General features: G+C 29.7%; 3 protein-coding genes across 4 annotated transcripts in view; all 3 read right to left on the bottom strand.

The window, feature by feature from the left end:
* Positions 1–7,531: 7,531 nt before the first annotated feature.
* The window catches only part of LOC119671074 (loricrin), a gene marked incomplete in the record, with an annotated part of 302,007 nt that continues 283,246 nt past the window's right edge, over positions 7,532–26,292 (bottom strand). Inside the window, 3 exon segments of the mRNA XM_038081576.1 lie at positions 7,532–8,660; positions 19,515–19,679; positions 20,282–20,496. Of these exon segments, the coding sequence (XP_037937504.1) occupies positions 7,678–8,660; positions 19,515–19,679; positions 20,282–20,366 (1,233 nt within the window).
* LOC119671070 (glycine-rich cell wall structural protein-like) lies at positions 12,673–14,509 on the bottom strand. 2 transcript variants are annotated; one of them, XM_038081573.1, is made up of 2 exons: positions 13,599–14,509; positions 12,673–13,559 (listed from the first exon to the last, which is right to left on the bottom strand). In XM_038081573.1, exons 1-2 carry the CDS (start codon positions 14,488–14,490, stop codon positions 12,688–12,690), a joined length of 1,764 nt encoding a protein of 587 aa, XP_037937501.1. In that variant the 5' UTR covers positions 14,491–14,509; the 3' UTR covers positions 12,673–12,687. The 2 variants fall into 2 exon arrangements, with proteins under 2 accessions (XP_037937501.1, XP_037937500.1); XM_038081572.1 differs by having other exon boundaries at positions 12,673–14,509.
* LOC119671075 (proline-rich receptor-like protein kinase PERK2) lies at positions 14,773–15,496 on the bottom strand. The gene has a single exon (XM_038081577.1). The coding sequence runs from the start codon at positions 15,473–15,475 to the stop codon at positions 14,792–14,794; it is 684 nt and encodes a 227-aa protein (XP_037937505.1). The 5' UTR covers positions 15,476–15,496; the 3' UTR covers positions 14,773–14,791.

Raw genomic sequence — 26,292 nt, 5'->3', positions numbered from 1 at the left:
TGAGATTGAAATATATATTCCTATGAGCATATACTTAGTAGGTATATCTACAAAATTAGAAAATCGCGAATATCGGTATATGTATATGATAAAAAGCTTTTCTCTTCAAAAAAATATAAATTTCAGAAAATTTTTCCATGTGAGTTTATACCCCTTCCACCAATTTTACTCATTTTCAAAGTTTTCTAACAATTCTAATGAATTCATTTTTTTTACGTTCATATTTGTTCTAACAGTGCACTGGACTACATGACGGCATAGAGCCAACCTGGGCCTACTCTTTAGTATATGTTTACCGGTTATCCTAGAAAAGACATCAGAACACCTAGTGCGTCTATGTCCAGATTTGTTTAGAACCAGACTTAAACTATTAGGTATCTTAATTTTTAACACACTCGACGATATTTTAAGCATTAGCGAATGAATTGTAGTATAAAAAAAAATGATGGATTGACAGATATAGTAATAATCAATTAGATTTTGTATATCAATAGAAGTTTTATTAAGACTATTGATTACGAGTACCAAAATTAGATATAAGTTAATTAAAGTTTAATATTTTTTTCCCACTAATCTTATAGGTTTTTAAGAATTTATGTCTAAATTTTTTATACGCAGAATAACAAATTTATTTCTAATAGCGTACCGTGAAAATATCTTGGAATAAGCAATTTTTAAGAACATTTGAGCTTTGTATATTCAATGTATTTTCTAACGAAGATGTAAGAGTACATCAAAATATCTTCTATGGTCTTCTACGGTGCTCTGCTCCGATGAAACTCTGAAACATTATTTTTTTTATATGTTTCTTCTCCTATGAATTGAGCCTCGTTGCATTTTTTCCACGTTGGGAAACGCTGGCATCTTTTACATGTTTTGATTTAATGGTCTCATATCAGGTTGCAACTTGTTTCATGCACGAGTTGCAAGCGAAAGTAATGCAACAAATGCGTTTGTGTTACTAGATATTCCTTACAGAAGTAAATTAGAAATATGACGATTTTGAATATTAGATTTTTAAATTTATAATAGTTGTAGAAAGTTTTAAACTCCATAGCTATGAAGTATTTCAGTTTATGTGCTTATCTTTATTAAAGTGATAGGTTAACTTAATTTTGTATTTTAGAAAATAATTTAAAAAGTATTTAACACTTTGGAATTTCATATAAAGAGAAAGATTTCAAAATATTTAATATAAAACTTAAGTTAAATTGTTTGCAAAATATTTTAGAAGTTTTAGTTGTATGAACTAAGAGAAGAGTTTAAGTTGTGATATGTGACACTTTTTACACATTCATTGTTATGTGAAGTTTGTGTTTGTGATAAATATCTAAGCAATTATAGTTTGTTAAGCGGATTTTGTTTCTATTCGAAACAAAAAGTTTGCAAAAACAGTCTTACTTGTATTTTTGCTTAAACGAAGATTTTAATCAATATTTTAGTTGTAATATATATATATATATATATATATATATATATATAGTTACATCAATAGTTAGTAACCGCAGTATAATTTAGATATATTAGATATATAAATAATATAATTCGACCATATTCCACCATGTTCGTGAGAAAATGTGCAAAATATATAATTATATACTACCGAAATGAATTATTCTATATAAAATTAATTAGAAAATAGAATATATATATGTAAAAGTTAAATATATGTAAAGCTAAATATTTAATTATGAACAAAATACCTACTACTGCTGCCGACTGCTTACTCTCAACTGACTCCTACTACTGCTACTAGTTGGCTGCTTGATCGCCTTTTACTTAACTGCTTAGCCGACTTCTAGATGACTGCTTAACCGGTTTACATATATACCTAGCAATGATAGATCTACAAAGTAATATTTTTAACAAAAAAGTAACTCAATTTGCAAATAATAATCTCTCTAATAAGTTAGTTTTGAATAAATCTAGATATGATTTTCGTTGAATCTGTAACACCCATTTCATGGTTAATTTTAAACCCATGATTTTAATTAAATTTACTTTAATGTCTCAAAACAATAGGATAGTAAATCGAAATTTATCAACATTTAATTTGAATTTAATACTATATAGTACAATATAATACATTCAATATAAGAAAGTTTATATTTTGGACGATGACGCCTAATCCTGCCTATTTACTTTTTCATAGTTTTTATTGCATTTGAATTTATTGCCTTTTGTTTTTAAAAAGCTTCTTTTTTTCTTTATTTTTGTATAAGTCCAGTTCTTCAAATAAAACTTTGGTTCGACATAACAGCCAATTTTGTATGTGTAAAAACACATAATAATGGAACCGGTCGGAACCTTTTAAATATATTACTATTTTCTATTTTCTATACTAATTGTTTTGATTCACATTCTATTTGTGATATATTCTATTCTAAAAATGGATAAGTCAGCTACTGTTCAATTTAAGTACTCACAGAGAATGTGTAGCACAATTCAACTAAAAGAATTAACAAATATTTGTGTCTAAGTGACCAATTTTGATGAGATTGTACCTTAATCTTCAGTGTCCTGTCAAAAAAAAATATGTGAGTATTTTAAGGAGCTTCTTTTCTTTTCCTATTTTAAAATTCTGATTGAAGTCAGTTTCAGGTGGATTAATAAATTTTTGGATTGTCTTTGGTCTTAAAATCTCATCCAGTAGCTATTCGAGCTTTCCCTTTTCTTCTCTCACCTGGCTATCCTTGCCATGTGTTTATGGAAGAGTTTGTGTCCAAACCATTACAACTGTTCCAATTTGAAAGACATCCAGATTTATTTTTACAATGATGTTCTCGACAATGAAGTGGTCCATATTCTCTTCTCCACGAACATTTTTTGAAGTTGAAAATAGTATGCTCACTATCGACCTCGTCGGTTCCGCAACATATACTGGGTTTAAAGGAATAACGTTTTGTTTATTAGATATTAACTTATATTTTGAACGCTTAGGAATCAGGAATCCTTCTGATAAAAGCAAAACCGAATTTACCAAAATATATATAGAAAATACACATAAACATTTTTCTAAAAATGTTCGTATTAAAAGTTAAAACCTAATAAATAAAACGACTTTAAATAAGTTTCGATGTAACGATTCAAAACTAAAAAATAAAATCCTCTGTTGTTTTCATCCTTTTGAAAATATCTATGACCAGATAGGAACTATGTGACATTGTACATAATCTCACAAAAGCTCCTTTTTGTTCCCGATTTGATTTTTCGAATGAGATTTGCTGTTCATCTTCCTTTTTAATCCGATTTTCATCAGTTTTTAAAAAATCAGGAAGATTTGTTGTTAATGTTTTGAAAGTTTTTGGAATTGTTCGCCAATGTCTGTTCCCAACGTTGCCATCGTTGATAAGACTGTTGGTCAAAAGGGATGACTACGCTGATCATGATCATTAGAACTGCTGTCGTGGGTATAGTTCGGCAACCAAAAGCGTCCCGGAGTGCGACAGTATAAACAGTATAACTGTTTATTAAACGATAATATTGCAAATGGTTTTGAAAAATCTAAATGTAGCGCTATACCATAGTATTAGTTTTGTCCATCATCCATCATCTAATAAAATGGGTATCGTGACCCATTGTTGAAATAATACACTATATAAACTTTTTTCAACGCCTGGAAGAATTGTGAAAAAGTTGAAAATATTACATTTTTTAATCTTTTCATCCTTAATGTACTTACTGGTCATAATTATGTCTACAGAACTATAAACCAATAAACAACAATAAAATTAATTAATTTCGTGTGCACGTAAATTGTTTGTGGCCATTGATAAAAGTAAATTATTATAAATCATCGTTAAATAATCGAACAATTCAAGCAGAAATTGTTTGTTTCCTCTTAATACGTAGGAACTGCTTCATTACTTCCTGTTCGAGTATGTGCGAGCACAGCATTGCCAGGACAACAAGCATTGCCAACGCAAACGCAAACGCAAATATGTGTGAGTGGCGGCAAGAATTGTAAACACTTTATTAATGGCGTTTGGAGTGCAAGCAACGCCTGCTTGGGTTTCACATAGCAAATTCCTGCTGTGGCTTTGGCTATGCTGTGTTGTTGCTGTTATTATTTTGTTAATTTTCATTTATTGACCATAAGGCAATACGATTTCATGAACGATATAAATGAAGTAGCAAAGATTTAACCTGCTGCTCTACGGGCTCTACAGACTCTACGGACTATGCGGACTATGTGGAGTATGTCAAGTACTAAAGAGTTTTAAATTTGTATCAACGCCACGCGACCTATTTAACGTGGTGGCCAACCAATGTAGTTTCCATTGGTTGTGTATTTGCGGTAAACAGTGTCGGCAGTTTCGGTGAGTGTGTCCATATGAGTAACTATTCGAGCGGTAACCATATGTCGACATGTGTACGGGTATATGTGGTTTTGTTAAGGGTCACCATGCGTACAAATTATTGTTATTGGCTTCAGTGAAGTGCTAAAGCTATACTGATGTCATGGTTAAATTGGTGTTTCCTTTTGACCCTTTTATCAAACACTTAACGCATGAGCTAAGTATTTTAAAGTGAAGTAATAAAGCCGATAATCGCATGCAAGAGAACAGATTATTGAGCACAGAAAGTATCGAAACTATAATCTCAATCAGTTGCCTGCTTTTTAATTAGAGCGGAAGTAAGTGGCAAAGCAGTTTCTTTTTTGAAAAATTCAAATGAACTTTAAAAAGCAAATTTTTATTTAAATTAAAGATTTGTTTGTTTGAGCTTTTAAGCTAATAAAGCTTATAGAGGCTTTTAAAGCTATTTGAGATGATTTAATGTTGGCAATATTTCACTAAGGTGTAAAGCTCTGGATGGCTTTTAAAATACAAAGCTTTTTAAAACAGCTTTCAGAGCTTTAAGGATAATTAAATTTTAGAATAAGAAAATGTATTTAACATGAAAAAAGCTTAAATACTGTTAATTACTAAGCTTTAATTTAAGCTTTTTGGTTTACTGCTTTTAACTTTGACCGTTCGAGGAACTTAATTCGGATATGAAATTTGGAAGCCGTTTGCATTTATCCTTAATGCGGTTTAAAGGATGACGGATTGTGAGTTCTTAATGCAGTACAAAACCCTGTGACTTTTTGATTCTACACAAACGCTTTGAGGTTTTGTTTTTAAGCGCATTATAAAATAAAAAATATTTTAAAGTATATTGGCCAAGTTAAAGTTATCTATTAAAAGAGTTGCGTTTATAAAGTAAATTAAAGTAAATTAAAAAAAAGTGTTGTATTAGCAGGTAACATTTTATACAAAAATATCACAATTCTGAAATATAAAATTTGTATTTTTAATGGTTTTCTAATATGATTGACGGTTTTGAAATGCGTTTAATACTATTCTTTTTTTATTTCTTACTGCTTAAATTACTTAAAAACCAGCAAATAATTAATTTTTATATCCTAGAATGAGGATAGAATATAAAATAAGGACATAATGATTGAACTATATTTCGTAATAAAAGAAAGACTTTAAAATATTTGTCTGAAATTCTTTAGAAATCGATAAAAATTTTTAATCGCATTATATATCTCAACATTAGAACTAAAATGTTTATTCAAGTACATATAAACCTCAGCCAAAATCTATACAACATTCAAAGTACTAAGCCTCTTTAACTCAACTCTAACTCTTAATTACTGTAAGGGAAATTATCTCTATTTATTTCTAAGAGCTGACTTTAGTGAGTTCAAGTCTCACACTATGGTTGTTGATGCTTATCATCCAAAACTTCTTCTCGTTTGATACTCCAGTAACAGTGATAATAGCCCAGTTGATAAAAGACCTCTTCAAATAATATTGATTCATTATTTTTCTGTAAAACCTGTTACAAATCTTAAATCCTCTTTATATTAACTCTCACTCTTAATTATTGAAAAGAATATATATCTATTTATTCCTATGCTTTTACTTGGTTCAAGTCTCAGACTATGGCTGTTGATGCTTTCCATTCAATAACTTCTTCTCGTTTGATACTCTAGTGATAGTGACAACAGCCCAATTGACAAAAGATCTGTGCAAATAATATTGATTAATTATTTTTATCTAAAACCCGTTTCAAATCTTAACGCGGTCATGTGCATTCAGAGCACATTTTGTAATAAACAGCAGATCCAATCATCCTTACCAGTGGCGGGGATTCCTTTGTGATTTATTGTTAGTTCGCGAAAGCATAGACATATATTTGTCAAGGTAGTCTCGACGGTGGAAGGACCAGGTGACCAACGATTTGGGGGCGCTCGGTACTACCAAATGGCGTCAGAAAGCAACTAATCGGGCTGACTGGCGGAGGCTACTCGACGCGGCCAAGGACGACACACGTCTGTAATGGCCAACTAAGTAAGTAAGTAAGTAAGTCTCGTCCAGCTATTAAAAACAAATTTCCGGATTAATGTAGTGATTTTCTTAATATACCACTTAATATGCACTTAATGATGGAAAAATAGATTTTAAGCGGAAGTGCATTGAATATTGTATTGGAATCATTATTTAATTAATTTGCATAAATTATTTTTGTGGATCTCTAACCCACTTTCAGGCTGAGCCCATTAACATCAACATTTACACAATCTGGGTTTTATTCTCTTTTATAGCCATAAAAATAAATTTCAGAAGTACAAAATTTTATTAAAAATGACTGCCAAAAATGTATAATTAAATTTATCGAAAAAAAAACTAATGTAAATATAAACAAATTTGAACATAATTTGCAAATATTTACCAATTTTGTGTTTTACATTTAAATGTTTTCATTATTAATACTGTATCGTCCATATAAATAGAATATGTGTACTTATATGGTATTGCAGTAAATTCAGCAAGGGATTTAGACTTAAAATAGCAATTGATTGCTTTTCGCATTGTTAAATAGTTTGCAAATATTTCTAGAATTAAAAATCAATTTAAATAAATTTTGTTTAGCCATTTTTGTTTTTCTAAATTATAAATGTACCAACGGGGACAACTGATATTTAATTTAAAAATTTGTCGACAATAAATGAAACGTTTTATAAGCCTAAATATTCGCGTTTATTAGCGCGATATTAAAACAATTAAATACAATCAAAATAAATTAATATAGATGAACTCCGATACCAATGGTCAGGTCAAACCGCAGTGATAACGCCATAATATGTTTCGGTTTAAATTTGCATCCAAAAATACATAAATTAATTTTATGTTTTTATTTTCAATTGAAAATTTTAAGCAATAAAAATTTATATTGATAATTATTCTCTTAAATGGCAAATACTTACGTTTTCATGTTTTGCATCGAATTCAAATAAAAGTATATTTATCCGTTATATAATATTATTTATTTACAATTTTGTTCTAAGTTTATAATTACAAAAATTCTTTATTTAATTAGTTTCTTTCAAATGAAAATTAATACATATTTAATATTTAAATTTATTTAATTAAAATCGTTTAGTTTCATATTAAAATACATTGTTGCTTGGGCTTTAATCAAAATATTTTTTAGGTCATAGACTTTATAACGGAATTTTACTATATAAAATACATATATATTAACGCAATACAAACTAATTTTATAATTGTGCATATTACCTAAAACATAAAAATATTATTTCAAGTGCAAATTGATATAGAATTGATATAGAATCAATAAACTGAAGGTATCTTAATTTTTCAAAATTAATTGTCAAGATTTTCAGCCGTAGTAGTTGCCATTATATGGTGGTTGTGTTGGATAGCTTTTTGGACCATTGTTGTAGTTGGGAGCAGAATTACTGCTGCTGCTACTGCCAGATGAAGATGGTTTTTCACTAAATAAGCCACCAAAATTCTTAGAACCAAATATTTCACTAATAGCACTGCCTTGACCACCTGAACCACCGCCGCCACCACCACCAGCGCCGCCCAATAGACTGCCAAGGAAACTGCTTGCACTACTGCCACTGGAACCACTTTGACCACCACCGCCAGAAAGCACACTTCCAAGTAAACCACCTAATATACTGCTGCCAGATGAAGAGCCTCCACCACTGCTAGATGGATAACCACCACTTGGTTGATAACCACCGTTTGAGTTACTGCCACTACCTCCACCGCCACCACCACCTCCTTGTAAAGTTTTCGAAATTTGTCCAGCTAAAATACCAGATATTGCTTGATTGACTGCTGGATTTGATAAGAAGTTTGAGAAGAAACCGCCTTCCTTGTCTTTTGGTTTTTGTGATGGATTTTGTGGTGAATAACCGCCGCTACCGCCATTGCCGCCATTACCACCATAGCCAGGTGCTGGTGGTGTATAACCAGGTACAGGAGGTGAATAGCCAGGTGGTGTGTAGCCACCAGGATTGTATTGACCACCAGCAGGATTGTAACCACCACTAGATGGATTATAACCACCATTAGCTGGATTGTAACCGCCATTAGCTGGATTATAACCACCAGCTGCTGGATTATATGCACCAGGATTGTAACCGCCAGCATATGGGTTGTACCCACCATTAGCAGGACCATTATTGGCATTTGGAAGTGTAGGATACATACTATGTCCGCCAGCCGAAAAGCCACCACCATATCCACCATTACTATTTCCACCACCACTGTGTGAGTTGCCGCTGTGATCAGTATCAGGCGCACTAGGTGCTGGAGGATTATATGAATTGTGTGTACTGCTATGGCTTGCTGCTCGTGCATATATGAATTGATGTATTTGATAAATTAGGGCAGTAAGCAAAAGCATTTATTTAACCAATATTTAATTGCAAGTATAGTCGGTAAAGTATTTCCCAGAGCACAGCAAATTGCAGATTTTTAATTGCATTAAATTAGCCACATAAGCAATAAAAAAAGAACAGAAAAATATTAAGAAAGAAAACATAAAATGATTAATAAATGATTAATAAATTAAAAATGAAAAAATTATAAATACAATACATATATATTTCTTAAAAGTGAGATGAATTTATTTAACGTTTATTTTATATTTAATAACAAATTATATTTTGTTTGATTTTTAAAAAAAGATTAATTTCAATATAATAACTCAATTGACTAGTAGTTTTTCACATGATTACAATATAATATAATTTTAGAAAATCAAATAAAATTATTGTTAAACAATTAAATGCCTTCAACACACTTTTAAATATTTCCATTACAATATTATTAACAATTTTTATTATTATTATTATTTTTATATACTTTTTTGTTTTATTATTTAATACTATATTAAGCCTTACTGTAACACCTAGTACGTTTTTAATTATTTCTTTATTCTACTATCATACACAAAATACTGTTTAAGAGCGTTACTATAAAAATCTACACAACTTTTAGTTCACTAAGTTTAATAAGTCTTTAATTTATTAATATATAAATTTTAAAGCATTTTAATTATTAATTAATCTCATATTATTTATATATATTTACACGATATTAATCATATTTTAGTTATTGAATACATAAACTTGTATACGAAGTAAATGAACACAATTATTATAAATTCCCACTGTTAGCTGCAAAAAGTTGAAGATTGACTAAGTATATATATTTTTAAAATTTTAAAATACAATAAAAATTAAAACATTATAAACACTAATATGTTATTGTTAGTTATAATAAATATATTCTTGTGAAAATGCAAATGACACCACTGTAAAGCTTTTAATACTGTCGTACGCTACTGTTAAGTACTGCCATTTAACAGTGCTTCTCGCTGTTAATGTAACAGTGTATGCTGTGATGTGTGTGCATATAAATGAATGAAACGGACGGAGTTATACAAAATAAACATAAATGATTTATTATTATTATATTTTAATTAATATAATTTTGTATTGTTAGTAAAAAATGATTTCAAATGTAGAAATTTATATATTAAAAAATATCATATGAGAATTTTATGGCCGAAAGAGTTAAGAAAATGTTTTTGATTTTGAAAAAATAAAGTAGATTTAAATTTTTTTGTTATTAAATTATAAACAAATTTTAATTTGTGTATGCTGTAAAGATTTATTTAATATTTATTTATGTATTGTTTAATTTAAATACTAAAATAGTTATTTCATTATATTAGTTTATATACTTAACATTGAACATCTGCTTAAAATAATTTTTCTTACTGCAAAACTAAAAGTTTACCATAGTTTTGATTTTCTATTATATTTAAAGTTTGACTTTGTATAAAATAACATGTAGTTTTATTAGATGTAATTCATTTAATAAATTTTAAGTTAAAACTGTTGGAATTCTTTCGGGCTATTGTTCCTGGCATTGTTTGAGACGGCTAATATCATACATGAGCATTTCTAATTAATTTTGTGAAAATTTACTAGCTTCACCTTATTTTAAAATTTTGGGAATGAAAACAATATTAATAAAAAAATTTAAATTAAAATGTGTATTAAATATTAATATATTTAATATTAAGAAATAAACTGCACAAAATTTGATTTGATGAAAACTCTTCAACCTCATTGATGTGAAAGTGTTTGAAAGTAACACGAAATCTACGTTACTCCTTGAAACTTATCAAAGTTATCCAGAAAATAAAAGATTTAACAGAGCCGTAAACTTTTAAAATTCCCATAGGTTACATTAGATTTAGGTATGAAACTGTATGTCAAGCCCCATGGTAATTTCCATAATTCTAAACAGAATTTGTTTCCACTCTGAAAGAGATAAAGCGTAATAGCCACACTGTAGCCAAACTGTCGAGGTGCATAGAGAGAAAATCAAATTTTCTGAATTTTAGTCTATTACTTCATTTGTAGTTATACTCGGTTTAAACTAATTTTTGAAAAAAGTATGAAAAAATTTATTGTTGATTTATTTTTACTTAAAGTATAGATGAAGCTTAAAATGCATAAAATCAAGTAAATTCTAAAAAGAATACTCGAGTTCTATAGTGCTGAGATCTAGAGGAAAAAGGGAATTGAAATGTTGAAGGAAATTTTAGGTTTTAAGCACTCCTTAGATTAGTAAAAAGCATTGATTTTCTATAAAATGTTTATCACAAATCTACATAGTGGTCTCACTTCATCACTATTGTTCCCCTAGTATAATGTGTAGTTTACGGCCAGATTTAAACCTAAACTAACCAATATTTGAAGTTTCATTGATCATAAGATAATATTGAACTTTAAAAAAAAAGTTGTGGAAGTATATTTAAAGTACACAAAATTATAACTCATGTTGGTTCCCATCAGTAAGCGAAACTTTACATTAAAAATTGCTCTCTATGTTAATTTCATAAGTATCTGATAGATACTCTTATATCTATAAAGAAGGGGTTTTAGAATTTGAAAGCTATTGTTGTTCTTGTAATAAACTTGGCTGATATTAATAATAAAAAATAAAAAAAAAAGTATAATATGAAGCTAAAAATATTATTTAATTTGTTTTTTCTTTTTGAAAAACAAATATTCGTTTTAATATAGTTTTTTTAGGATTTCCTGTCTGTTTTAATTAAATACATTAATAGTTCGTTTGTTTTTAAATTTTATTTAAAAATTACCAATTATTTATATTAATAGAAATTTATTTACCTTTTCTTCTAATAGAATTAAATTCCTTATATTTTTTTTTAACTTTATATTTCAAAATGAAGATATATAACTTTTAATTCTTTAAAATTTTATACATTTTATAAATTAATTTATGTATATTATGAATTACACATATATATATGTATGTAAGTTAAAATTGTTGCTTTCTTAACTATTATCGTTGTTTAACATTCAAACCAATTGTCTTGTTTCATTTATTTTTTTTTTTTTCGTTTTTTTTGATAATATAATATGCATATTTTTGATTAATTTTCTTAGATTTTTAAATTTTTGTTTTATTCTTAAATATAAAATTTTGGCAAAATTATTTATATTTTGATTGACTGTTAACTTAATACAAACTCTGTAATGTAGATATTTTGCTGATCAGTTAAATTATCTGCTTTGAAAAAATACCATCGAATTTAATTATGATTTTATTTCATTTATATTAAGAACTTAATGTAATTAGAGACAACAGAACACAATCTGTTCGTTGGCTTTTAGTTGCAGGGTATGTGATGCCTGCTTTATAACTCAACTTTAATTCAGTTAAACCTCAAACTGAATTCGGTGATAGACCTCTGACAAGCACAGAAACATGAAATACAAATTTAGAATTACAACAGCACATGTACAAATGGAATTTTAACTAATCAACATCTATCGACAGAGAACTAATCGCAGATGCATTAGGCAGTAACACAGAGCAAAAATATGAGCTAGAATATTGCAGCATTATTACAATCCAAAACTTAAACCGCAAATACCTAATCAAACATAATGCGAACTGTTTTAGTTCAAAAAGGGAATGCAATAAAATATATTTACTCGTTGAATCCATACGTCGAGCCAAACAGAATTATTCTATCCTCTTTAATTGAGAAACTCACAACATTAGTAGAATTAGACAATGCTCACATATTACGAAGGATACTAAATTGGTAAAGTAATCCTTCATTATTATTTTTAGCTATTTTGTAGCATTTCAAATACAAACTTATGGGAAATTCAACTAGAGTCAAATGATAGAATTATTAATGAGTTTTCTAACAACATTCTATAACAAAATCAATAAAAAAATAACAACAATAACCAATAATGCAACAATTTAAAATTTTATTTAAATCATATTAAATAGTTTATTTATAGATTCAAATAGTTTATTTAGCTTTTGTAGTTGTGGCAGCTGTGGTTGTTGCGGCCGTAGTTGTATTAGTGCTTACTGTGGTAGCAACTGTGGCACCAGGAGCCATCGTGTAGTATATCACTCCAGAGCTATCAACAAAACTACCATCAGTTCTCTGCACTAATGTGTCTGCATGTACCTGAGGTATATAGGAAGCACTACCAACCGGCATAACTTGAGAGGTATAAGCTTGTGTATTTAAAGGTTGTAAAATATTTTGTCCAGTTGTCGGATTTGTTTGCATAACATAAGTTTGCCCATTTATGGTATAATAGCTACTTTGAGTCATAGGCTTGCCATTCACATAAGTAGAACTCTGCGCATAACCCAAACCGTTATTAGGCATCGTCAGTTGTGACATTTGGCTGCTAGTAGCATAGCCAGTAGTTGGTGGTATACCGTTATTCCATTGTGCTTGTGGATTCAGGCCATTGGGACTCCAATTTGTGTTGGTATTCGGATAGGGTCCATTCCAAGGACCGTTATTGCCAAACGGTGGCGGACCATATGGACCATTATTACTGCCTTGGTTATTGTAACCACTTGGACCCCAGTTGTTTCCACCATTAGGGTTACTATTCCAACCATTATTATTGTTATTCCAATCATTATTACCCCCCCAAGGTCCGTTACTGGGTCCGTTACCCCAGTTACCTCCATTTCCACCACCTCCATTATTATTCATGCGGTTATTAGGGTTATTATTGTTATATCCCATTTGACCACCACCCTGGCGTCCATTCATGCCTTGTCCCATTTGAGATCTATTCCCCATACCATTTCTATTCATACCACCATTTCCATTACCTCCTCCGCCATTTCTATTCATACCTCCATTTCCATTACCTCCTCCGCCATTTCTATTCATACCTCCATTTCCATTACCTCCTCCACCATTTCCATTGCCTTGACCCATTCCATTTCTATTCATACCATTTCCTTGACCCATACCTTGGCCGCCATTTCTTTGTCCTTGTCCTTGTCCTTGTCCTTGACCCTGTCCACCTTGGCGACCCATATTCTGACCCTGTCTTTGACCCATTTGATTTGCTTGACGTTTTTGACGTTCATGGTGTTCTGGATCATTAACTGAACGCTTTTTTCTGCTAACAACGTCAGAACTTTGAGTGGATGAAATTTCATTCGTACTCTCATAGTCATAATTCATTGAATCGCTCATGTTGTTATTTGATTGATTATATTTGCCATTATTGGTGCCATGTCGTCTATTATAAGGTCTACCATTGCCCCAATCACCTCCTCCGTTATAACGGTCTACACGCATGTTATTATTATAGCCATTACCGTTGCCATTTTGCCCGCCTTGTCTTCCATTTTGTCCTTGTCGTCCATTCATATTTCCCATTCCCTGACCTGAACCCATTGGTCCCTGCCATCCATTTCCTCGACCATTGCCCATACCATTACCCATGCCATTGCTCATACCATTACCCATTCCATTACCCATACCATTACCCATGCCATTTCCCATACCATTACCCATTCCATTACCCATACCGTTGCCCATGCCACGACCCATTCCATTCGGCATGTTATTACCCATGCCGGGACCTAATCCATTCCCCATGTTATAACCCATACCATTACCCATATTGCGATTCATGCCATTAGGCATATTACCCATGCCATTTCCCATTCCGTTGTTCATTCCGTCACCCATACCATTGCCCATTGCGCCATTTCCGTTTCTGTTGCCATATCCCTGACCCATACGCTGGCCATTACCGCCGCCATATTGCTGTCCTTGTCGGCCCATATTTTGGCCTTGTCGTTGACCAATTTGATTATTCTGACGCTTTGCGCGCACATTCAGTGACGATTCGCTAAGTAAAATTTCGTTTTCTGGAAATTAAAAATTCATATTCTTGTATTAGACCCACTACGACTATTAGTTATCATCTCTGCTTATGTGCTTGCAATTGGACAGTGTAAGAAAATTAACTTGTACGATATTTTTTACCTCTTAACTATAAAATTTTATTACAAATGATTTTATATTACAAATAAATTAACACTTAAAATAAATTAAACAAAAGTTTGTGCGTCCATCTCCCAGCTCAACCATAATAGTTATAATTATTATAGTTATTATAATTGTTATCGTAATTGTAGTTCCCATAATTGTAGTCCCCATAATTGTAGTTCCCATAATTTTGATAATTATTTCCATAATCATTGTAGTAGTTATAATTATAGTTTGGTATATTTGGTCTTTGAGTTGTTGTTGCATATGTTGGGTAAACTATGTTTGGCCCAATTGTTGGATAAGGGTAAATGCCTGGGGTACCATAATAAGAGTAAGGTATACCTAAATTTGTGTTAGGCAAATATCCTGTACCAACTGGTAGTATTACTACAGGCTTTATCACTATTCTAGTATTGCCGCGTGGGCGATTTGGATAAGAAAATACTACCCTTCTAGATCCAGGACTTCCTGTTACAACCGGTGGAGCTGCTAAAGGATAGACCGGTTGCAGTGGTCGTATAGTTTGTATAGGTTGTATTGGTTGGATTGGTATAGGTCGTATGGGTGGTGGTACCTGTGGAATAGGTTGGATTGGTCTAATTGGTCCACCAATTGGTACTTGAGGTACACCAGGATTCAATACTAAAACTTGTGGTGAACGTTGTGAGCGATAATTTGTTTTTGCCTTCATGGAGGATACAGTACTGTGCATATCAACTTCTTTGTAGATTACTAGGGGATCCAAAGGATCAATTTCAGAATTTGTTTCAGCCATTAGAGCTGTAATAGAAGACAACAGAAGAAGTTGATCAGTTTATTCATTGAGTTACTATTTGGAGTGAAAAGTGCTAAGCAAAATAAGACAAATACAAAAATTTTACATGAAAGCCTAAACAAGATTAAGATAAAAGAGGTAAACATTTGAGGGATTACGTCTGTAACTCGAGCCTACAGGGTAATAATATGGATTACGATAGCCTCTGCTTGGCTGGGGATAATATTGTGAATATAAAAGTTGAGGATTGTTTAAATAATACTGATACGATTGATAACCATTTGTGGTATACACAGGGTTTCTATTAGCGGTTGGATAGGACACAGTTTGTGGGTACTGAACTTGTTGATAAGGATTATAAACATATTGTGGATTACGACGCTCTCTTATGATTATAACATTAGTTTCATCTTCAGCAGATTCACTAAACATATTAATTGTGTCAAGACCCAAAGCGGTCTGCAGTTTACTTGAAGTAAAGCGTAGTTCTGGAAACAAGAAAGAAAATTAAATTGCGTTAGATAGGGTACATTAGGTAGTACAATTTTATTAGAAAATATTCGCAAATTTAGATCTTAATATACACTAAGTATTGATTATTATAGTTGGGTTTGACATTATTTGCCAAAGGGTATTGAATTTGTCTACCAATAGGATTAATATTTGTATTACGCGCTAAAAGATTGTTAGGATTTGAGACCAGAAACGGATCACAACGATAGAAACACGGAACAACTGTGGGAACTATTTGTGGTTGCATTGAGTTGGGCATTAAAACAGGGTTGCTATATGGAGGGACGGCAATTGGATTTTGAACTGCATTGGCTGGTAAATAAAATGGTTGTTGTTGTTGTTGTGGTATTGGAGGTAGAACGGGCTGTTGACGCGTTGGAGGATATACTGCTTGGTTACAGGGTGCTGGTATGGCATTATAGCCATTAAAATTTGGACCATTACACGGTTGTTGCACAACAACTACAATATTTGATTGTCTCTGTTGTTGATATGGTAAAGGTGGCATATTAACTTGCGAACTTTGTACACCTGCAATAGTGACCACCTCACTATCTAATTTTGGAAAATCTGAGTTATTTATGTCAGGTAATAATTGAAAGTCGGTATTATTATAGTTCATGCTTTTATACTCATTCTCACTGGTTAATAAAGTTGTGCCATTAATTGTATCAAGCATTTCAATGTAGTTAGAATTGGCACTATTGACATCTGTTATAAGATTGAAATCTGAAATAGATCAGATAATTAAAATGTTATGAGAATACATTTGGAAGGTTAATTGGGCAATAAAATTAGGGTGCATGTTGGGAATCTAAGCAGATTTTAGATGCAATAAGAAATTGTTTTATATCTAAAAAAGTCAGATATAATTTTATAAAATCATTATAAGAAAAATTGTGGTATTATAATTGTTAAAGTTTTGACATGAGCTGCTTAATTGCATATAGAGTAATGTGGTTGCTGCGAGAGCTAATTAATTTTCTGTACTTTTCAGATGTCATTTAATTAAATGTAGATTTATAAAATTTAGTGTTAAATTTAATTTATAAATTTATAAAAAATTATAAAAATTCGCATTTCCCTTAACTGATCAGCTTTTAAAATACTACATGTGATTTTTAATATTTAACTTCACAACTGTCTTTAATGTATTGCATGTACTCTGTATGACCCTTCAGAAGCCTGAGCTTTAAAATTATTTTATAATATGTAATAAACTACTTACACTAAACTTTCATATGCACATTAATAGAAAAAATATAGCTGTTTCATTTACAATAACAATAGTTAAAAAAGTGATGAAATAAAATAATATTTAAAGAGAAACAATAATAAGTGATAGAAATATAACTGAAATAAAATTTTAACTGCAATTCATTGAATTTAATAAGAACATTACGTGCTGTGCCTGTAAAGAAATTGTTGCGACAAAACAACCAACACCGCACACCCGATTGTCACAACAGCCAAACTCTGCCATTTATCAATCGCACCACCAAAACGAGCAGCCGACGATGGATACGATTGAGTTTGCCGATTGTAGGGATTTTGATTTTGATATTGTGGTGGTGGTTTATTGTACATATTCGGATTTCCATAACTGCCATATGGTGCCAAGCCTCCACCACTGCCGCCAAGTATACCATTACTGCCGCCTGGTGGACCGCCTGTGCCTGCTGGACCTGAGTAGAAAGGCTGCTGACCGAATACGAACGGTGGATTGTACGGATTCACCGGCTGCAGACCATGTGGATAGCCTGGATTTAGGACACTACCTGGATGATTAGGTTGTGGAAATTGTTGAAAACTAGGTGCTTGTGTGGGTGAATTAAAGGGAAATATAGGCAAATTTGGTATGACCGGTACAGATTGTGGTGCACCGAATACATAATGCGGATCAATGACTGATGGGTTAGGGCGACCGTTTTGATTGCTTGTTATGCCACCGTTAGCGCCGTTAGTTTTATGTATATAGCCATTATTAATGCCAACGCCAGTAGCTGTTGAAGCTCCACCATTACCATTCTGACTTATATATGCGTGATTGTTAAGTGCTGGATTTGATGAGCCTGGTGAAAAAATAGTATTTTCGGGACCAGGTTTAATACTGGATCCTGTTCTCATGAAGCGTTAAAGATATGTGTGCATGACGTGTGAAAGATGAAAAAATGTGCAATAGCAATAATTTTATAATTCAAAAGAGAAAGAGAAAATACAAAGATATGTAGTTAATAATGATTTAAACTAGAATACGAAGGTCTACAGGAAATAAAGATTCAACAAGCATGCAAACAATAACTGAAAGGTCTTTAATATGTAAGTTTAAACTACTGGGCACTAAAATTGAAAATTTATGTAACAAACAGCAAACACAATTTACATATAAAACAAATGATTGCTATGATGTATGACGCAAATAATAATATTTTAAAAAATCAAAAACTTTTAATACAATTTTAAAAAAAATATCCGATTGCTTAGAATATATGGTCTGGTTTTGCTAAGCTTGGTGGCAATTTTTTATTTATTTGCATATGTGTTCCTGTATTATTAATTTTTGTGATAGAAATGAAATGTTTGCAAAATGTAAGCACCACAATTATTTCCAAATGTTATGGAATTGTATGTGTTAAGCAAATATATCTTAAAATAAACCTTCAGCTAATATAATTTGCACCCAATAACTTGTAAAATTGCGATTATATGCTAATAATTTGTTATTATTTGTAACATAAGTTCTGACAATATATCATATTCTAGTTTTGAAATACTTTTTTTTGGATAATAATCTTTTCTACGATGTAGCGATGTTTTCAGTTTGCTCTAAATAATTATTTTAATTAATTAAAAAATTTTTTTTCACTAGAATATAAAAAAAATCATTTTTACTAGAATCTTAAGTGGCCAAGACTTGGCAAGTTCGGTATATGACAAAATATGTTTCTTCTTAACAATAGGAAACCTATTCTAAGCTAGCAACTGATATTAAAAATCAGAACGTTTAACAATAAAGAAAATACTTAGAGTAATATATAAGTAATATTAGTATGCTGCATATGTCTAACATTACTTTACACCTAACAACTGATATTAAAGATTCGAATCCTTTACCACAAACCCATCATAAATGAGTGATATATGAGTTTCACTTAGTAAACATTATTCTAAACTTTATAAATGTGATAAAAAATCAGAATCTTGAATTCTAGGAAAGCAACTATAAATACAACATAAACTGAAGAACTTACTAACTTAATACCTACATTAATAGCTGGGTGGTACCAGCGTGTTTAAGTTTACTCTACCCATTTTCTTGTTTTGAAATTTCTAAATGAAAGACTGCAGAATTAATAGCTTTCAGAAATCCCTATCATCTACCTACTTTATCAATTATTGTGGTATCAAATAAAAATCAATTAACTATTTATCCTAATAAATAAATATTTGTTTTAAAATAAACTTACTTTTGGTTTAGAACTTAAGACTTAAAAACAGAAATATCAAAAAATGATAAAATAATCACCTGACGGATTTACAGGCGCAGAGGAAGTGTCACTGCTCTTCTTCTTGCAAGTTGGATAATTGCCGCATTCCTTGCCTTCACGTTGAGTATAGCTACAAGAGTCGCTGGTGATAACACACTCCTCATTGGGCAAACAGCCAATATCTTGACAGCCACGTCCATATTCTGGATAGTGGCATTGCAGTAGTTGTTTCAATAATTCAATTGCATTTTATAAACGCAAAATAATTATAGATATTTAAATAAAAAAAAAATAATATAAAATATATTTAAAAAAAAAAGGAAGGTATAAAATAAAATAAATAATAAAAATATTATTTAAAATTGAATGATTTTACATTGATGAGCAAAACACACTTATTTACAGTGTACTTAGTTAAGTCTTAGTCTTTTGTGAGAGGAAGTGCTGGATTTAAAGGATGTTTGGATGTGTAGTTGAACTGGCAGTATGATAAGTGGGTTTTAACTGGATTTTATTGTAGGGATTGTATAGCAAGTAGGAAGTTCATATATGTGAATTTTAGAAGTTTATATTTGTAGTTTTAAAAAAGTGAAATAACATTAATAGAAATTTTAACAATTAATTTTTTTTAAAACAATTTAACATTTAACTGTAAACGAAATGCAGTTTGCCTTTAAAAACATTATAAATATTATAATTAATTTAGTAAACTGCATTGCTTTTACAATTAAAAACCGAAAAATTGAGAACATCGAATATGAAAAAGAAATTAAGTTTTAAATATAATAATATCGTTTATACATACTTGAATAGGAATTGGCGGTGTTCAATATGCAGAACAGAAGAACTGCGCAAGTAGTTAGGCCTACGCCACCCATTTTTGGCAACATTTTTGCCTAATTTACTTTACAGGTTCCGTGAATATTATTGATATAGTATAGATTATACGCAAATTGTAGTGATGTTTTTAAGGCGTTATTTCATACAAGTTTGTTTCCTTAGTGCAATTTTTTTATAACACTTCGATATCTGCAATAAAAAAAAATAAAATAAAAGTAATTTAAAGAAATTTATTAGAATTTTGTGCCAAGCTATTGAAGCATGTTAATGTGAATGACATTATAATGGCAATATATATTCCTTTTCAAATAACCTTACTCCCAAAAATATTTGCGCCAATGCGGTTACATTTATAGTTTCACATAAATCAATGAAGAGGAAGATAATAAAAGTTTGCTACGAAGTTGAAGTAATTGAACTACGTTTATATATAAAACATAGTAAGGGTTTTAAGTTAGATAATATTTATATTAATAAATTGTTATTTTCATAGAACTCAAACAATTTAAAATTCCATTTTATTATTCATAACATTTTATAGACCTTAATCAAGGAATTGTCACTTATCACTATTTACTCAACAAATTGATTATCCATTTTCTTAATAGTTTTTATTTTTTTGAAAATTATCCTGTTTATATAGTATTGAATATAATCCTTTATATGTGATAATTTATTTTTCAATTTTACCTTCACACGACACAATATATATTCGTGAATAATCAAATAAAAGTCTGAACTGTGTTGTAAATTTTTGGCTGCGCCTTTTATACTAAATATTTTTAACTCCATAATTATTTGACGTAATATCGATCCTCTGTTTTAAATTAAAATTTTAGCTCAGATACCTTTCAACATTATTAAATTTATGATATCCTCATTTATTTTAATTATTTCCTATAAAGTATTAAATTCATTTAACGAATTTGTGTGTACGAATATGCCGAAATATGTAAGCCCCTGTGTACTCGTACTTCACCAAGCAGAAGTATTGATAAATAGCTTTTCCGGGGATAGTCATAGACCATTTAACAATTTGATATTCGTGCTACCGTACTACCGCCGAGTTTTTATTCTGCATAAATTGTTCAGCTACTGTGCGTAAAAATTAATTTAATAACAATTTTTAATTGCTCTGTGTAAAATTATCATATTTTCTATACACGAAACGGTTATTGTATATTAAATTGATTACAGCTTTGACATTGCTGGATGTGTAATTGAATTTCGGTTCAAGAATTTATTGCGAAAGGTTGAATGAAAATTATTTTTCACATTTATTTCTATTTTACTAAGTATAATTAACATTTTTGCGTTCAAAATTTTTAATTAGTGAAACTTTGAGGTTCAATATAACACTGACATTGACTGATTTCAATCTATATTTTATTGAAATTTGACAAAATTAATAAACATTTAATTTTTAGTTTAAATTTTAATAATCATAATTGTATTTAAATAAAACGTGTAAGTGATTAGATTTTTTTTCGATGAAAAAACTTTAAAGCTGGAATGAGAGCCTTTTTTGCAATTTAGTTCATTTTACTTCAATCATTAATTCGTGCAATATTATATAAAATATAATATTGTAAATATTATTATTATAATATATTATTTATAATATATTATATATTATAATATTTGTAATAATATATGTTATTTATATGATAATATATATTACAATATATTATTTATAATATATTATTATAAAAAATTGTTATGAAATTTAAAATTGTTTTAAAAAAACAATAAATTTATAAAAACTTAATTTTATACTACCCGTAAAATATCACGTCAAAGTATCTACCATTTCACAAACCACAAACTAAATATACTTTTTTTGTTCGGAATTACACTGTATGTTATACAGGATTATCAATTTTGTGTTTCTAAAATAAAACAAAATAAAATAAAATAATGAAATTAAATTAAATAAATCCTTAAGTAAATACACACATATAATTGAGATCAAATTTTTAATTTCAATATCAATTATAAGTCTATTTTATAGTTTTTTAACTGAATTCATTTTTAAAGTTCGGTTTGACAAAAGAAACTAAATTATTAATATAAACTATTTTATCGAACAGTAGTGAATTGCAACAACAAAAATTTTTAATATTAAAATAATATTAATTAATTGAATTTTTGGCTGACCATACAGCTGTTTTGAGTATTGCTAAATATCCATTATTAGTGGTCTTAAATCCATCAATTATTTAGTGCTCGTAAATAATTTCTTTAATATTTTTTTAATTTGATTTTTAAAAACGAATATAATTTTTATAAATAGCTGTTTTTATTCTAAACTGTTATGAACACTTGCTGTACAGCAAATTATACAGAGCAATGCTATTTACATCTTAAATGCAACTGTTATTAACAGTGTGATGACATTGCTTCGTACTCTCATATTTAAAACTAAATTGAAGTATCAGTACGGGGAAGGAATGCAGTTGTAGGAAGACAAATTGATTTGTTTACTTTTTAAAATTCATTATGATGAACTCATTGTTTCGTTTAATACAGTGCAATTTTAAATTAATTACGGTCAAACTTTCATTAATCGAACTTCTATAATTTGAATTTTCTATATCTCGAACTAAATAAGATGCAGAAGGGTTTAGAGAGCAAATTATATACAATTAAAAAAAATTCTTCAACTCAAAATCTCCATAAATCGTACCTAACCTTTGCAAAATGGTACTTCGAGTTATGGAAGTTTGACTGTGTATATAATCTACAAGGATATATTGATTACATCCTAAAACATTCAAAGAAATTATTATAATGTTAAGTATTAAAGACTAAAATCGAGAAGTAATTTTTTTAAAATTGTATTTGAAAGATATAAAAATATCTTGAGACATTAGTGAAAGCGTTTCTAGTATTTTTTTAGTATTTTAGTATTTTTTTTTTTATGATATCGTAATTTTCTTTTATACAACATATGATCCAAGATATTTTCATGAGACTTTCACGACTTTGATAACAGCTGTATTTAAAAACTCACAAAAAAGTTTAACATTTTTCAAGGAAACTTGATATTTTTTATTTAATAGATTTTTCCACAAAAATATACAATCAAATAAGATACTTTTTTCAGTAAAAGCAGTTTATGTTTTTAATGCATTCACATCAATTCATTTACAAAAACTTTTTTGTACTCTTCAAACATATTTAAGGGATATTATCTTGCGGTATGAAATCATAGTACACAACTTATTTACATATTAAAACAAATATTAAGGTTTGCTCTACTCAAAAGGGTACAAATATGCTAAATATGTAAACCCTTCGAGCGGTAAACAAGTGAACGCTTGAGTTGTCAGCAAAATGTTAAGCAAATATTTAGCATATTAACAAGACCCGGTGAAGGAGAAACATGTGTCAAAACAGGGATACCTAATTTTGTTTATTATTGGCCAACAAAAGTGTTGCAAAAGCGTTGACTAGGGTACTTAACCCTTCAACACTTTTCAGTTTCTGCTGACAAAAGTAATTGATAAGGAAATATGGAAAAGCAAGATAAGATTTTAAATAGATTCTGTTTGTTAAAAGTTTCGCACAATTTCAAAAGAAAAATAGATATATTCAACTTTTATTTATCTAAGAAGTTTTTAGAGAGCTTAGAGTAGAAATTTATATTTATTCTATTTATAAAATCTGATTTAATAATTATTAAATCATTTTTTATTAACAAAGAAATTATATTTTAAATTTCTTCTTGTGTGAAAAAAGTGTTTAACAATATTCATAATAAAGTGAGAAAGATATCTGAAAGATATGAAAGATATACTACCCATATACAATATGGTTTGGCGGCGCTGATCTTTCTATTTATCTTCTTGTCAATATAAGAAACAAGTGCGGGATTTTAACTAATTAAATAAAATGTGGATTATTTTATGTATTTTAATAACAGCATAGTCGACAGAATGAACTCATTGACGGGATCACATGCAGACCCTGTTATCTGACGCCAGTAAACTACTTTCTGTGAGAGCAGTCGAAATCATTGGCTTACATGTGATTCAGCATAATTTAGAAAATACGTCCTTAAATAATAGCAAAAGAAGTAGTAAATTATTCTTTTAGAAGTTTACAGTCTCTCAGACTTTTTTCAATGGCCATATGCTCGAAACTATTTCCTTTTTTTGAATGCAATAAGCAGATCCATGAATTAAAACAAACAATAACTTATTTTATTTATTATTATTGTTAGGGGATGTAGCACTGCGACCATCGGGTCTATTGTACCTTTATTTTACGTGTTTATTTTATAACACATGTGTTTTTTTACATGTTTTATTTTTATATAAAATTCTGCACCTCTTCAAATGACATCATTTCATATGAACTAAAACTAATTAAAAACTCATTGCTCGTTATTTCTTTCAACTGTAAGTAAAATAAATACAAAAAGTACAATATTAAAGTTTTTATTAAGAAAAAAATAAAAACAAATAAAAAATTATGTCATTTAATGAACAAAACAGAAATTGTAATATTTTGAATATAAAACGCCTTTGAATGGTTTGTTTAAATAACTTAAAGACATTTTTATATCCCTATATTTATATCCTTTTATATTCATTAAAACAATATAAAAACATTTATTGAAGTGTGTAGGATGTATACGATTTGCTTAAAAAATTTGTACAAAAAGTAATAAAGAACACACACGTTTCCGGTTAGAGTAAACTGTTCAAGTTTTATGTTCCTTCAGCTGTGATTTACTTTGCAATAAAAATGCTCAGATACGACGAGTGCAACAATAAAACAAACATGCCGAACTATTTACACTTTGCGGAAGTAAAAATCAACACGAAAAAAGGAAGGAAACAAGTTGTGCCAGCAGTTAACGCCTTACAACATTATCTGCACTGGAGTACAAGGGAACACGCTGTGCCACGCCATTTTCTTGTAATCATAAAGATTTTCTTACGCTTAAAAAAGTTCAAGTGTTTTCTTTGTATCAAGACTGCAACTTCGACATGTGCTGGTACCAGGACACAGCGCCGACATCAGCGCAAAAAGGAGCTCAAATTGCTATACAACAGCTTTTTGTTCCCAACATTGTTACTCATAATCCTTTTTCAAATACTCGTTTATTTATCATATGTTTTAACAGCAGATATGGCAAAGTACTTGCAACTGTGCTGAGCTCGAATGTATTTTTAAGTGAAAGTAAATAAAAATAAAACTGAGGACTAATAGTACTTTGAGTACCGAAAGTCATGGATTTGTAAATGGGGTCAACAAAATATTGTTCAAGAATTTATGCTGTGTAGTAACATTTCTGATGACCACATCGTTACGATATTTTTAAATTGAAAATTTACTTAAATCTTGTGGAAAAAATTGATTACGATTAAGTGAATAAAATTAATAACTATAATTAAAATTGATATTAAAATAATATATATTGCTTAGACATATCTCAACTAGTTTTAGGCCCTATGTTGAAAATCAAAGCATGATATCTGTTTGCACTGCAGCTCTCATAATAAGTAGTCTAGTGAGGGATAAGCTTTATTATTATGCTAAAAGTTATTCTATCGACAATTGCAAACTTAAGATTATATTCCGACTTTATATCATAGTATCTAGTATATATTAAAAAAAAGATTCGAAGTGTTTGCCATTAATACTGTACTAACTTCTTAGTTTAAATGGCCGCAGTGCTTTCCTTTCTGTTCATGTGGCTGATGATATTATACACAAGGATATAATATTCCCATTTTTAAGATCAACCTTTCTTAGTTAAGACATAATTTAAATTATCTATATTTACAATATTCACAGGCTTCCATAATCTTGATAAGCCTGGGTATTTGCACAGAAAAATTTTTTTATCTATCAATTCTTCTATACTTCTTATTACAAGAGGACACCAATTTTTTCGACGTTTTTTTTTGAAAGATCTATATTTGGAATATTCGGCAGACTCATAAATTCACAGACTTTCCAATT

The sequence above is a fragment of the Teleopsis dalmanni genome, chromosome 1, assembly GCF_002237135.1.
Source record: "Teleopsis dalmanni isolate 2A chromosome 1, ASM223713v2, whole genome shotgun sequence".
Lineage (NCBI taxonomy): Eukaryota > Metazoa > Arthropoda > Insecta > Diptera > Diopsidae > Teleopsis > Teleopsis dalmanni.
This window is presented reverse-complemented; position numbering and strand designations above follow the sequence as displayed.